This window comes from Phyllobates terribilis, unplaced genomic scaffold, assembly GCF_046119375.1.
Source record: "Phyllobates terribilis strain yellow unplaced genomic scaffold, ASM4611937v1 Scaffold_5__5_contigs__length_657084704, whole genome shotgun sequence".
NCBI classification, from domain to species: domain Eukaryota; kingdom Metazoa; phylum Chordata; class Amphibia; order Anura; family Dendrobatidae; genus Phyllobates; species Phyllobates terribilis.
In genome coordinates, this window is record NW_027362765.1 from 84569354 (window position 1) to 84585118 (window position 15765).

The 15765-nt window shown below is 44.9% G+C and overlaps 1 protein-coding gene across 1 annotated transcript in view; it reads left to right on the plus strand.

Annotated features, from left to right (window-relative positions):
- The window catches only part of OGFOD3 (2-oxoglutarate and iron dependent oxygenase domain containing 3), a 109362-nt gene extending 95233 nt beyond the window's left edge, over window positions 1–14129 (plus strand). The window contains exon 9 of the mRNA XM_073682500.1: window positions 12980–14129. Within this exon, the coding sequence (XP_073538601.1) occupies window positions 12980–13116 (137 nt within the window). The 3' untranslated portion in view covers window positions 13117–14129. The remainder of the gene's footprint in view (window positions 1–12979) is intronic.
- Window positions 14130–15765: the final 1636 nt, after the last annotated feature.

Here is a 15765-nt window from a genome sequence, read left to right on the forward strand (position 1 = left end):
TGCTCAGTGCGCGTAGGCTGCCATTGTGCTGCAGAAAAAAATCATCTCACCCGATGAACGAGCGTTTTGCTAGTTCATCGGGTGTTTCTCAGCATGTTTAGTCAGCTAGTTAACTGTGAAACAAGCATTTTTAACAATGCTTGTTCACAGTTCTCTTGCAGTGTAATTGTCCTCTGAGTGTATGGCCATTCAGATAGTCAACAGCTTTGGAGAAGACTTTTCACAATCAAGGACAACAAATGCTTGGAAACTTAGCAATGTAGACTCAAGCCATTTTGGAAAATCTTATGGGAAGACTCAAGTGAAAATTAGGATCAGTAGAGTCAAGCCATCTGGAGACGAAGTTATTTTGGAAAGGTCTGAACAACATAAAGCCAAAGCATTTTGGAAATTTCAAGAGAAAACCAAACGCGTTGCACTTGATAATTAGAGTCAAAAGTAACCGAGGAAGAACGGCTTAAGATGGACAAGTCGTGAACGAGGAAGCCCGGCTTAAGATGGAGAAGTCGTGAATGAGGAAGCCCGGCTTAAGATGCAGAAGTTGTGAACGAGGAAGACCGGCTTAAGATGCAGAAGTCGTGAACGAGGAAGATCGGCTTAAGATGCAGAAGTTGTGAACGAGGAAGACCGGCTTAAGATGCAGAAGTTGTGAACGAGGAAGACCGGCTTAAGATGCAGAAGTCGTGAACGAGGAACACCGGCTTAAGATGGAGAATTCGTGAACACATCAGTATGAAATTGAAGACCCTTTCATGGAGACTAGACCTCATGAAGAAGCATTATTCAGATGGCCACCATAAGTCAATAGTGACGATTGCCCACAGTATTGTAGTTTAGTTACTTTGTGATTATAAGACAAGACCCTGAGCCACAAGGAGCTGAAAAAAAGATTTGAATCAGTCTCCAGCTTGTCTCCTACTATTAATATTCATTCAGCGCATTTCTGAATGACTAGAAGATTGGTCTCCCTCTGTGGTGCCATCTGACAGAACAATTTTATTTTAATTTTTCCTTTCCCGGGGTGCAGAAGTAACAAGGCTCTCCGAAAAAAAAGCAGATAAATGCTGCAGGTAGAAACAATCAGGGGGAAAACATCAAACAGAGACAGAACATAAACGCAGCATGCAATGCGGCAAAGCGAGGCAAGAGCGATTACACGTAAGGGGGAGGGAAGTTGGGGGTGGAGGGAACTTAATTGAGGCTCTCCTGAGATTGAAAGAAGAAAAATCCTTCATGGAAGATTTGTTTATTAAGTATTTTTCCCTCATCCTTCTAGCACACCTTTCAAATGAGAAATAAAAATGGAATTGGATAGTGGTCTTTAAAGGATTTCAGCTTTGTGGTGTTATTTCATGTGCAAATTATTTCATGGGTTACAACATTCACGGAGACATGAAGATGTTAGAGGCCCCCTAAACTTCATCTGAGACATGCGATTCCATATATTCTCTGCTCTTGCTGCATTATTATAGGCAGAATTGGTATGGACAGATATTTATGTAATGGCCCTAGATGATCTCAATATTTCAAGACGAGGACTCTTGGTTTCAATATTCCAAAATCAAACATCTTCCAACCCGAGAAGGTCTATAATGGTTAGGATATCTTTTAGAAATGTGAGGTTGAAGAAAGCAAGTGGTGTTTTTATCAACTCCTTTCAATTGTTTTCTGTCGTCCTGTTTATCCACATCGCTCCAAGGATCCGTTTACATGGGCAGACTGGTGGCACGATACGACCACCGATCGGTAAACTTTTTTCAGGCAGACCAAAGTGAACGATGGGCAGCTGAACTTTCGTCTGACAGCTGTCCAATGTGTATGGAGGCTTAGGCTACATTCACACTACACAGTTGTTCTTGCCTTAAGAGATGCTTTTTGTAACTGCTCTTCCCACTAGCAAGAGATAAGGATTAAAGGGTTATGTTCCATTTGGCAAGTTTTGCTCGTTCATTGGGTGATCAGTCACCTGTTTACAGTGAAGGATTATCGTGAAATGAGCGTTTTTATGAACACGCTTGATTATCTTGCGGTGTAAATGAGCAGGATGTCCTTACTTAGAAACTTTCCCTGTCCACCCCCCACCCAAACCCCATTAGATACCAGAGTGGAAAAAGAGGAAAGTTCACTATCTCTTTAAATTACAAAGCAGAATACAGATCCCACTTGTCCTGTAAGGCCATGTTCACGCATTGCTGAAAATATGTGACCAAATTCGCAAACCCATCCACACAGACTCTGCATGTGTTACTTTCAGATTTTGTCACGGATTTGGCTGCGGATTTCACCCTACTCCATTGCTAAGCATTGAATAGGGTGAAATCCACCATGAAAATTTGGACAAGAATGAGCAGGTTACAGATTTGAAATCCACACCACGTTTTCATTTTCATGTTGATTTTTTTTTCTGAAACTTGTGAACCCTTTTACTTGTATTGTACTTTAACTTGCTGCGGATTTGCGGTGCAGAATCCGCACCAATGTGTGAACTTGGCGTAAAACAGACACTTTACTGCGGCCGCATCAGTTTGGCAAGGAAGCGGAGAGGATTAAATGCAGGGTGAGGGAATGTGGATGAAGATTGGATTGAAACAAAAGCGGGTGAAACATTTATATCAGAAATATTTGTGTCGCGGGCTTCGGCAAATGATGATATGCACCGTAACGTAAGGATCAGTTTCTTGTTATTCATCCTTTTGCAAAATGCCACATTCTGCTCCTCTGTAGTCTTGAGTTGACTGATAAAACCTACTTTAACTTTTTTGTAGCCCTTTAAGGAAACAGGAAAATGTGTAGAGTGCACCTGTTTAGTGATTCAGGACTGTCTTCTCATTTTGCATGCGTCGTTCACGGTCTGTTGGACGTCAGAGCCATAACGAACACTATTTAGATGCTGCCTCACCTCCTTCGCTAGGAATTTGCTGCTAATGCACTGGAACTTTCCTTCATCACGACTCATGAGTTCTGCCTCAGACCTGTGGTCGTGCCTATTAAGCCATGTCTACCTCATAAGGAGTTTGGCTACTTTTCGCGTTGGCATCGTTAACCCCCTCATCCTTATTACCAGTGACACTGAGATCTCTGGCTGCGTTCATCATCGCAATCATCACCAGCTAGTCCATACCCAATAATAGTATCAGTTCTCATTTGCTGCCCTTGCGTTATACAAGAAGAGTCTTCTGACCAGTAATTGGCTCCGATTGTCATGGTAATAGATCACAGACCGATCTCAGAGTAGCTCACTGATAAGCACTAGAAGTGATTATCCCCCCACAATATCACCTGCACTCGTCAGCTATTCCCAATCCCATCATCTCCAGCTCTCTGAGCTGGTATTACCCTTTACTTCCAGCACCTCTCAAGCATTCTTAATATTTAGTTTTCAGCTCGCCATAGCTATCTCAGACCCTGTGATTTCAGTCCAGAACAATTGTTTTTAACCCAGCGGTCTCCAGTACTCCCCAGATATTCCTATCCCTGTCATATCCAGTAGTACGCTTTCATTTTTTTTATCTTGATGTCCCCTGAGTTGTTATTAATCCTCTAAGTTCCAGCTTTTCATAGCCCAGCAACCCACAACTATTCCCAACCAAATCATCTCCAGCACTCCATAACTATTCCTAACTCCAGTGCCCATAAACTATTCCGAACCCCATCATCTCACTCATCCCTCAATGATCATTTCATCTTCAGCACTTCTCAGCGATTCCGAATCACATCACCTCCAGCCCCCGTGACTATACCTAACCACATCAACTCCATCACCCTTGATAATTCCTAACCACATCATCTCCAGCACTCCTCAGCTTTTCGCAATCCTATCCTTTTAATGATTTTTAGTCATTTTGTCTTCAGCAGTCCTCTACTATTCCTAACGTCATAATTTCCACCGTTCTTTACCTGTTGCTAATCTCTAACTCCATCCCTCAACCATTCCCAGTCCCATAATTTACAGCATCCCTAATTCCCAATCCAAATCCCATCATCTCTATAATTTCTCAGTGATTTCCAATCTGTTCAGCACTTCTCAACTATTCCCAACCTAATCATCTCCAGCCCACTTTAACTATTCCGAACTCCAATACCCATCAGCTATTCTTAACACCATCATCTCCAGCATTGTCGACTATTCCTGACCCCATCATCTTCAGTATCCTCGACTATTCCTGACCCCATCATCTCAATCATCCCTCAACGATCATTTAATCTTCAGCACTCCTCGGCGATTCCAAATTCCATCATCTCCTGTGTCCTTCATCTACAGTGGGTACGGAAAGTATTCAGACCCCTTTAAATTTTTCACTCTTTGTTTCATTGCAGCCATTTGGTAAATTCTAAAACGTTAATTCTGCACCCCATCTTGACTGAAAAAAAAACAGAAATGTAGAAATTTTTGCAAATTTATTAAAAAAGAAAAACTGAAATATCACATGGTCATAAGTATTCAGACCCTTTGCTCAAACACTCATATTTAAGTCACATGCTGTCCATTTCCTTGTGATCCTCCTTGAGATGGTTCTACTCCTTCATTGGGGTCCAGCTGTGTTTAATTAAACTGATAGGACTTGATTTGGAAAGGCACACACCTGTCTATATAAGACCTTACAGCTCATAGTGCATGTCAGACCAAATGAGAATCATGAGTTCAAAGGAACTGTCCAAGGAGCTCAGAGACAGAATTGTGGCAAGGCACAGATCTGGCCAAGGTTCCAAAATAATTTCTGCATTACTCAAGGTTCCTAAGAGCGCAGAGGCCTCAATAATCCTTAAATGGAAGAAGTTTGGGACCACCAGAAGTCTTCCAAGACCTGGCCGTCCAGCCAAACTGAGCAATCGTGGGAGAAGAGCCACGGTGAGAGAGGTAAAGAAGAACCCCAAGATCAATGTGGCTGAGCTCCAGAGATGCAGTAGGGAGATGGGAGAAAGTTCCACAAAGTCAACTATCCCGACGGAAGCCTCTCCTCAGTGCGACACATAGTAAAGGCCTCATAGAGTTTGCTCAAAAACACATGAAGGACTCCCAGACTATGAGAAATAAGATTCTCTGGTGTTATGAGACGAAGATAGAACTTTTTGGTGGTAATTCTAAGCGGTATTGTAACGTCCCTGGCGGAGTGCTTGCATAGTGCACCACCTCCCACTATGCAAGACCGCAATCTTACCTGTCAGTCCAGCCTACAAACCTTGCTCCAGTTCATGCTATGTGCATGTCTCTTGACTGACTGTTTAGGGCGGCGGCGCGGTTGCTTCCTGATTCTTATAGCTGCTGTGGTTGCACCCCTAATGCGTCTCCAGCCTATTGCTGTGAGTCACTGGATATTTAAACCCCCTCCACCCAGTAGGAGGTGCCTGAGCAACACCTTCACTCAGTTAGTCTTTGCTACTGAATTGCCAGGTCCTGTCTTGTTTCTAGTCTGTCTCCGCCATTCTGGGGGCTGCAGTCCCAGATCTGTTATCTCTGACTTCTAGTCTCTTCCCGCCACTCTGGGGGCTGTATACCCTGGCTTGTTCTTGTATCTCATTGCAGTAGCAGTTCCTGTCTGAACTGTACCCTAGCCTGTTACCTGTTTGTCTCTATGTCCATACCTTCCCTTTTCCTGCAGTATCTGAACCTGCACCTAACTCCAACTCGTTGTCTCTGTACTTCTGTTTGTGAGTTTTGTGTCCACTCGCTACTTCATGTGAAGTACCTTGTGTGTATCTGGTTCTGCTTGTCCCTTTTCCCTTCCTCCGTATCTTCCTCCTGTGTTCTAGTCATCTTCCTGCATTTTCCTGTCTGTTCCATGTGAACAGAGCCCTGTCCTCTCTGCCTTGTCCACCGCACCTGCGGTTTCGCTCCGCTTTGTCTTGCCCACCGCTCCGGCGGTTTCTCTCCGTTCTGACTTTCCCACCGCTCCGGCGGCTTCCCTCTGCTCTGCCTTACCCACCGCTCCTGCGGTTTCTCTGTGCTCTGACTTGCCCACCGCTCCGGCAGCTTCCCTCTGCTCTGCCATACCCACCGCTCCGGCGGTTTCTCTCTGCTCTGCCTTGCTCACCGCTCCAGCGGTTTCTCTCTGCTCTGACTTGCCCACCTCTCTGGCGGTTTCGCTTTACTCTGCTTGTCTACCGCATCTGCGGCTCTGTACCTGTCTCCCAGTCTGTACTGGACCCTATCCAGCCTGCGCTCCAACCTGCTAGTACCTCCCTGTCTGCACTCCAGCCGTGCTTGCCAGTATCTCCCTGTCTGCATACCAGCCATGCTTGCCAGTATCTCCCTGTCTGCATACCAGCCGTGCTTGCCAGTGCTCACCTGTCTGCATACCAGCCGTGCTTGCCAGTGCCCACCTGTCCTTTTTCATATAACTACGACAATACACAAGATGAGAAGGGGGTCTATATTTTCTGCAGAGGGCAAAGTGCAATAATAATTATATGCTCCCCCTATGGAAATAATTAATATTTCTCCTGTCTCATATAACCCCGACTATATACAGCAGGGGTCTCAAACTCGGCTGGGTATATGGGCCGCACATGGAAAAAATTTTAATTTGGGGGGCCGCATTCTTTGTTCAATGTGACATTTTTAGTGATACCATTTTTTTTGTATACACCTTTTGAACATTTTTGCCGTGTTTATTTTTTTATAGCTGGGGTCGTTATGGATGTGGCGATAATAAACGTGCACTTTTTTGTGTTTACTTTAGTTTACATATAAAACAGGATTTTTAGTGCCCAATATTTTTTCATGCTTTATTTTATTTATTTTTTTTTTTACAATTTTATTTCCCCCAATTGGCCACATACAGTAATATTGTCTTACAATTAGCATCATATAGTAATAATGGAAAACATCTTGTAGTAATGTTCCCCATCCAAGTCCCCATCTTGTACTAATGTGCCCCATCCAGGTCCCCATCCTGTGGCTATGTGCCCCATCCAGGTCCCCATCCTGTGGCAACGTTCCCCATCCTGGCGCCCATCTTGTACTAATGTGCCTCATCCAGGTCCCCATCTTGGGGCTATGTGCCCCATCCAGGTCCCCATCCTGTGGCAATGTTCCCCATCCAGGTCCCCATCTTGTGGCTCTGGTCCCCATCTTGTGGCTCTGGTCCCCATCTTGTGGCTCTGGTCCCCATCTTGTGGCTCTGTGCCCCATCTTGTGGCTCTGTGCCCCATCTTGTGGCTCTGTGCCCCATCCAGGTCCCCATTATGTGCCCCATCCAGGTCCACATCTTGAGGCTATGTGCCCCATCCAGGTCCACATCTTGAGGCTCTGTGCCCCATCCAGGTCCCCATCCTGTGGCTATGTGCCCCATCCAGGTCCCCTCTTGTGGCTATGTGCCCCATCCAGGTCCCCTCTTGTGGCTATGTGCCCCATCCAGGTCCCCTCTTGTGGCTATGTGCCCCATCCAGGTCCCCTCTTGTGGCTATGTGCCCCATCCAGGTCCCCTCTTGTGGCTATGTGCCCCATCCAGGTCCCCTCTTGTGGCTATGTGCCCCATCCAGGTCCCCTCTTGTGGCTATGTGCCCCATCCAGGTCCCCATGTTGTGGCTATGTGCCCCCTGTTCTTCACACACATAAAATAGAAAAAAAAAAAGATGATTCTCACCTGTCCTCCGTTCCCTCGGCGGCCTTCCTGCAGATGTGGCCCGCAGGCACCACAGAGTCCGACCCCTTGACGATCCCGACCTGGTCCAGGAGGAGCCGCCGACAGCAGCGCTGCATTGCCGCACAGAGACTGTCTCCCAGCACAGCATTTTCAATGTCAGCCGCCGGCCAATCAGAGGCCAGCAGCTGACATCTGCATATGGCAATGACGTCATACTCGCTGCGCCGACACGCAGATATCAGCTGCTGGCCTCTGATTGGCCAGCGGCTGTCATTGGAAATGCTGTGCTGGGAGACAGTCTCTGTGCGGCAATGCAGCGCTGCTGTCGGCGGCTCCTCCTGGACCAGGTCGGGATCGTCAAGGGGTCTGTGCCTGCGGGCCGCATAAAGCAGCCTCAGGGGCCGCATGCGGCCCGCGGGCCGCGTGTTTGAGACCCCTGATATACAGGATAAGAAGGGGTCTATAGTCTGATATTCTGCAGAGGTCAGAGTGCAATAATAATCCCATGTTCCCCCTGTGGAAATAACTTATATTCGTCTAAGGGTTGTCAATTTAGGATAGAGATATATTGAGAGTAGTCTAGACATCAGTTATTACACATTGGGTGATTGGTTTTAGGGAATATTAATATCCTGAGTATGACCCGTGTGATAAAAGAGGGGACATACAGGATAGACTGCATTTAGTACGGTGGTTTTGTTTATCATATTTTAATATTTATAATAAAGTATCATTTTTTAATTATTGCTATTCCACCTCAGTCAGTGATTTTTCTGTGTATGTTGGTGGTTATAATATATTTTGAGTTATTGGTCCTCAGTCAGTGAATCATCACCTTCCAACAAGACAATGACCCTAAGCACACAGCTAAAATAACAAAGGAGTGGCTTCAGAACAACTCTGTAACCATTCTTCACTGGCCCAGCCAGGGCGCTGACCTAAACCCAATTGAGCATCTCTGGAGAGACCTGAAAATGGCTGTCCACCAATGTTCACTATCCAACCTGACGGAACTGGAGAGGATCTGCAAGGAAGAATGGCAGAGGATCCCCAAATCCAGGTGTGGAAAACTTGTTGCATCGTTCCCAAGAAGACTCATGGCTGTACTAGCTCAAAAGGGTGCTTCTACTCAATACTGAGCAAAGGGTCTGAATACTTATGACCATGTGATATTTCAGTTTTTCTTTTTTAATAAATTTGCAAAAATTTCTACATTTCTGTTTTTTTTCAGTCAAGATGGGGTGCAGAGTGTACACTAATGAGAAAAAAATGAACTTTTTAGAATTTACCAAATGGCTGTAATGAAACAAAGAGTGAAAAATTTAAAGGGGTCTGAGTACTTTCCTTACCCACTGTATTCCCAAATCCCATTATCTCCAGCATCCATTAACCATTTCTAACTCCAATAGCCATCAATTATTCCTGATCCCAGCACCTTCTACTACTCCTAACCCCATCGTCCCAATCATCCCTCAATGACTTTCATTCATTTCATCTTCAGCACTCCTCTACTATTCCTAACCTCATCATCTCTACCATTCTTTGTCTGTTGCTGATCTCATCACCTCAACCATTCCTATTCCCATCATTTCCAGCATCCCCCAACTATTTCTAATCCCATCATCTCAATCATCCCTCAATGATTCCCATTCCATTCAGCACTCCTCAACTATTCCCAACCTCGTCATCTCCACCATTCTTTACGTGTTCCTAATCTCATCACTTTCAGCATCTCTGATCAATTTTTTCCTTTCCCATAATTTCCAGCATCCCCCAAAATGAACTCTATTATCTGTAGTATGCGTCAATTATTCCTAATCCCACAATTTCCCAGAACCCTCAATTATTCCTAACTTTCACTATTTACAGCACCCCCTAACTATTCCGAACCCATTCGTCTTCATCTCAACTCTTTCGAACTTGATTATCTCCCAGACCCTCAAATACTCGGAACCATTTACATCCAGAACCTCATTTTTCACGACCTGCTTCTCCCCTCATCTCTCATCCCTAGGCCTCATTCAGACATCCGATTTTATCTCAAACGAGAAAAACGGACCAATTATTTTGAACAGAGTTTGATCACAGTTTGGTCCAAATGTCTTCGGTTTATTTCATACGTGGAGGAAAAAAAAAAATTCCCCATCCTACAAGTGCTGTCTGATTTTTTTCACGGACACGAAGACTTGCTCGGATCAAAATCGGACATGTCTCTGCAATTGTCCGCTGACCGCTTGGACAGCGAAAAATCATGGACATGTGAAAGGCCCTGTAGACTATCACAGGCAAGTGCTATCCATGAAAACCACCGAAAGCATTCATACGAGAAAATCGGATTTATGAATGAGGCCTTGTACATATCTTCTCTTTGCTTGTGATCCACAGAGCATCAATTTATCATGACTTAAATATGAATGGGCGCTTGTTGCATCCCACCCCCTGATGTTTTTGTATAATTACTAACTCTCGGGTGGCGTCTTCTTCTTGTCGGATATATTCCTCTGTGTATTACAGTGTTGTATCACTTCAGATATGAAAAGGACGGGGGAGTTGTGCTATGGCAATGTCTTCCAGAAAGTTGGGGGTTAATTCCAGATGGCGCCACGTTTTTTATCTGCCGCGCAGCAGGAAATTAGTGAAGTACCAACAAATTGGATTAATTATCTTGCTTGGTGTAGCAGGAGCTGCCTTTGTCTGCACGTCCCCTTTTCTGCGCTTGCCGAATGGGGGTGATAGGGCTCGGATATCATTGGAAGAGGAAAGTCTTGTACGAACACTGTTGCATTTGGGAATTTTTGTCTCCGAGAGCGAACGACTATAAAAGTGAATGATTGGAGTGAGAAAAAATATAACCGCTATTCCAGGAGGCCCCATAGATGACAGCCACGTGGGCAACATTGCCGGCTGATGATAATTACTGTTTTACATTAAAAATGTCTTCATCTTACCATCCATCGTCGCATTCCATTTTTTTTTCTGTGCCTCCCACGATTTCGCAACTATTTGTAAGACTTGTAATTTTCGTTGTGAGCCTTCCTAGTTCGGGAAGAGAATGCCAGAACTACAGTGATAACTGACACACAGGCAAGGCTGGCCATTAGTGGTTGTCACCCATCAGTGCTGATAACAAGGATAATGATGGCTGTTAGTGGTTGTCACCCATCACCTGGATATGAGGTGAAATGACTCCAATTGGCTTAATCGGGTTGTCTCTTGAGTAATCCTTGTCAATAAGACATCATTTCACTTGATCCCCCATTCCGGCCCCATTAGTGGCCACAGCAGGGTCATATTCCACTTTAAACGAGAATAGATTGACTGTATACAAATGAATCAATTCTCATTTATAGCCCCATTAATATGACTGCTCTAACCCCATACCCCTCCATATTATCAGCAGCATATTCCCGCTTACATGGGGCAATGTGCTGCCGACAACAGTCAGTTTTATGCCCACATAAACGATCATATCAACTGACGGATGAACGTTTTGCTCATTAGCTGCCGGATCGCCGACACGTTTACATGAGCCAATGGTCAGAAATGAGCATTCTTATGAACTTAGGAATACTGGTCCCCATATAACACTCCATACAGGATACTGGCCCCCATATAACGCTCCATACAGGATAGTGGTCCCCATATAACGCTGCATACAGGATACTGGTCCCCATATAACGCTCCATACAGGATACTGGCCCCCATATAAAGCTCCATACAGAATACTGGCCCCCACATAATGCCCCATGCAGGCTGTGCCCCCACATAATGCCCCATGCAGGATGTCACTACCCTCCATTATAATGCCCCATGCAGGATGTCACTCCCCCCCCCCCCCCAAAAAAAAATGCCCCATGCAGGATGTCAACTCCCCTCATATAATGCCCTATGCAGGATGTCACCCCATGCAGGATGTCAACCCCCCCATATAATGCCCCATGCAGGACGTCACTTCCCCCCATATAATGACCCATGCAGGATGTCACCTCTCTCCCCCCATATAATGCCGTATGCAGGATATCACCCCCCCCATATAATGCCCCATGCAGGATGTTGCTTCCCCCCCATATAATGCCCCATGCAGGATGTCACCCCCCCCCATATAATGCCCCATGCAGGATGTCACCTCTCCCCCCCCCCCCATATAATGCCCCATGCAGGATGTCACCTCCCCCCCATATAATGCCCTATGCAGGATGTCACCTCTTCCCCCATATAATGCCATATGCAGGATGTCACCTCCCCACCCCATATAATGCTCCATGCAGGATGTCACCCCCCCCATATAATGCCCCTTGCAGGATGTCACCTCTCTCCCCCATATAGTGCCCCATGCAGGATGTCACTTGCCCCCCCCCCTTCATATAATTCCCCATGCCTCAATACATATAAAAAAAAATAAAAAATAAAATGCTCACCTCACTTCTAACCTGCTGCCGCTGCTCCAGACTCCTCAGCCCCGTCGCTGGCATCTTCCCGTTCTGCACTATGACTGCTCAGAAGAGAGCGTGGTGTAAAGACGTCACCGCACCCTCTGACCTGAGACGTCACAGTGCAGCAGCCGCGGAAGAGACCGGAGCTGCTGCGGAGGCACGGGGAGAGGTAAGTTTTGTGCCGCCGGCTGCCGGGGCCCTAAGCAAGCGAGGGGGGTGCTGGCATCGGCACCACACCACTCACGGGTCCCATAGCGCGCCGGTGTGCCCGACAGTGAGTGGGCCCCCCCGCCTGTTCAGGGCCCCAGCACTTGCCCAGGTGCTGACGCCGGGCCTGTATGTGGGTGCCGAGAGCCAGATGCCTTCCGTTTATCAGATTGCAGCTGTGGTGTGAACATAGTTTCTCCAAAGCATACAATTCTGGAATAATGGCGGTTAAACCTCCATTATTCCACTTACCCCTCTGCCAAAGGCATAGCTGAGTTCTGAGGACTTGTTTGATGGGTTCCCCAGCCGCAGTAGCCATGTAGGGGACAATTTGGCAACCAACTTTACAATGTTGGGTCATTGGGATTTTTGCGATTTGAGACTTTGTATGGCTATTTTAGCGACACTGGTTTAGATGCATCAGGAGTAGAAAACATGATATAAGGGGAGTCTCTCTGTCTTATGTAAGACAACGGACCCGCGTGTTACATGTCAACTCTAAGGGTTCTTCTACACAGATACATTGCCCGTAATGAGATCAATAATATGACAAGTTGATTGACTTCTGTTTACTATTACATTCATCTTTGTACCAATCATTGCTTTGACAATTATCCCCAAGTGTAAAAGGCCTTCAAGGCTTTGGATGGAATACCTTGGAGATGTCTTTCTTGGACACGAGACGTAACTGGCTCCTTTTATCATGTCCCATCCATTATTGTCTAACTTGTCATGTCTTTTTCATTCTTCAAGGGCGTCTGTCCTTCTTCACGTCTGGATCTGAGAATTTACATCGGGTGGAAAAGGTGAGCTGGGGCACCAGATACGCCATAACCATCTCATTCACCTGCAACCCCGACCACGGTATTGTGGACCCAACCTGGACGTAAAACAGGACCCAAAAGCCAAAGAGTCAGGCGGCAATGGACCAAAGCACCCCGGACCTGGAGACAGAACCTCTAATGAATGTACCACTTGACGTCAGGTCTGCGTCATAGTCTACCATAGACTTCGTGAAGGCCAAAACACTCCTCTATGGGTGTATCGGTGAAGCCAACTCTTCCCAAATGTATCTGTAGAGCCATGTCTGGAGAGGACCCAGCATGAACTCTTGGCCAAAAATGATTTATTCTTCTCAGCCGTAATCATGATATTGTTGATCTAATTAATATTGGACAGAATCGATGGTATCCAATCAGTCATTCATTTTTATTTAGCCTATAATTAATTGGGAGGGAGAAGATCCTCTTTCGCTTGCTTTGTTGAACATGGTCCAGACAGTCCTTTCATGTAACTTCACTTCTTGGTGGGGCTGTGGTAATCACCGGTGCTACCACACTGAAGGTCTACATTTCAACTGTTTACACAAGATATTTCCTAAATTCGCATGGACTTTTGTCCATTAACGACTCATGGATCCATTGGGTGGCTACTGCAGGTCTCTGTGTACTTTTTACAGACTTGGACCAACTTTTGTAGCTCAGTTTACCAATTTATTAGTCTGTGGAAAGCTATTGGATAACCCTTTTGGTCATTATAATGGCTCCCACGAATAGTTGCAACCAATAAGCCCAAAGCAAATGGTATAATAAGTCTTACATTTTTAATTTTTTTCATTTAATTTTAAGAAGTTTTACATTTTCTTAATTTCTGCTCTGACAAATACCATACAGTAAATTGTGGTGAAAGGTGAGTATTAAAGAAATTGAATAAAATGATTATATATGATTATGTGGTTTTGTAGAAAGGTCATCCGGTGACAAAGAAGAGCAGGACACAAACTGCAGATAAAAACAAAAGATTAAAATATGGTTTTGTCCCATTGGATGTGCCTTTTTATTCTCAATATTAATACAGGAACGAGATGGGAAAATGTCCTGCATTTTTTAAGTTGGAAGACTATAAGAGGCACCATTGTTTAGACTTATTTGATGGTGTAGAGTAATGGGAGGGATTATTATTAATTTTCCTGATGGGTTTAGAGTAGTGGGATGGATTTTAGTCCCTGGCGATCTAGAGTAATGAGATGGATTACTGGCAGTCTAGAGTAGAGGGAGGGATTATTATCAATTTCACTAGTGGTCTATCATAAGGGGAGGGATTATTATCTGTATCCTTTATATAAAGGAATGAGAGGGATTATTGTCTGTATACTTGATGTTCTAGAATAATGGGAGGGATTGCTGTCAGATTTCCAGGTGGTTTAGAGTAATCAGAGGGATTGCTCTTAGTTTCCCTGGTGGTCTAGAATAATGGAAGGCATTACTATCCGTTTCTTCAGTAAACTAGAGTAACATGAGGGATTATAACCTGTTGACATGATGGTCTAGAGTAGTATGTGGGATAATTGTCGGTTTCCCTGGTGGTCTAGAGTAATGGGAGGGATTATTCTCAGGTTTTCTGGTTGTTTAAAGGAGAGGGTGGGATTATTGTCAGTTTACCTGGTGGTCTAGAGTAATGAATGTAATTATTCTCAGTCTTTCCTAGTAGACTAGAGCAGGGTTCCTCAACTCTAGTCCTCAAGGACCCCCAACCCATCATAATTTGATGATATTCTATAGGAATAACCTGTGGCGCTTTCTGATGCCCAATCATTCCATTACCTGTGCAATACTAAAGAAATCCTGAAAACATGATCAGTTTGGAGGTTGGGGATTTGAGGACTGGAGTTGAGAAAACCTGATCTAGAGTAATGGGAGGGATTATTTTCATTTTTTTATTGTGATCTACAGTAGTGGAAGGGTCTACTGTCAGTTCCTCCTGTGGTCTAGAGTAGTTGAAAGGAATATTGTTAGTTCCCTTTCTAGTCTAGCAGTAGAAGAAATGACCATCAGTTTCTCTGGTGATATAGGATAGTGGGAGGAATTATCGTCAGTTTCCCTGGTGATATAGGTTAGTGGGAGGAATTATAGTCAGTTTCCCTGGTGATATAGGTTAGTGGGAGGGATTATTGTCATCGGGTTGGTATAGTGTAGTGTGAGGGATTATTGTCAGTTTCTCTGGTGGTATAGGCTAGTGAGAGGGATTATTGTCAGTTTCTCTGGTGGTATAGGCTAGTGAGGGATTATTGTCAGTTTCTTGGTGGTATAGTGTAGTGTGAGGGATTATTGTCAGTTTCTCTGGTGGTATAGTGTAGTGTGAGGGAATATTATCAGTTTCTCTGGTGGTGTAGTGTGAGGGATTATTGTCAGTTTCCCTGGTGGTATAGGGTAGTGTGAGGGATTATTGTCAGTTTCTTGGTGGTATAGTGTAGTGTGAGGGATTATTGTCAGTTTCTCTGGTGGTATAGGCTAGTGAGAGGGATTATTGTCAGTTTCTCTGGTGGTATAGGCTAGTGAGGGATTATTGTCAGTTTCTTGGTGGTATAGTGTAGTGTGAGGGATTATTGTCAGTTTCTCTGGTGGTATAGTGTAGTGTGAGGGAATATTATCAGTTTCTCTGGTGGTGTAGTGTGAGGGATTATTGTCAGTTTCCCTGGTGGTATAGTGTAGTGTGAGGGATTATTGTCAGTTTCTTGGTGGTATAGTGTAGTGTGAGGG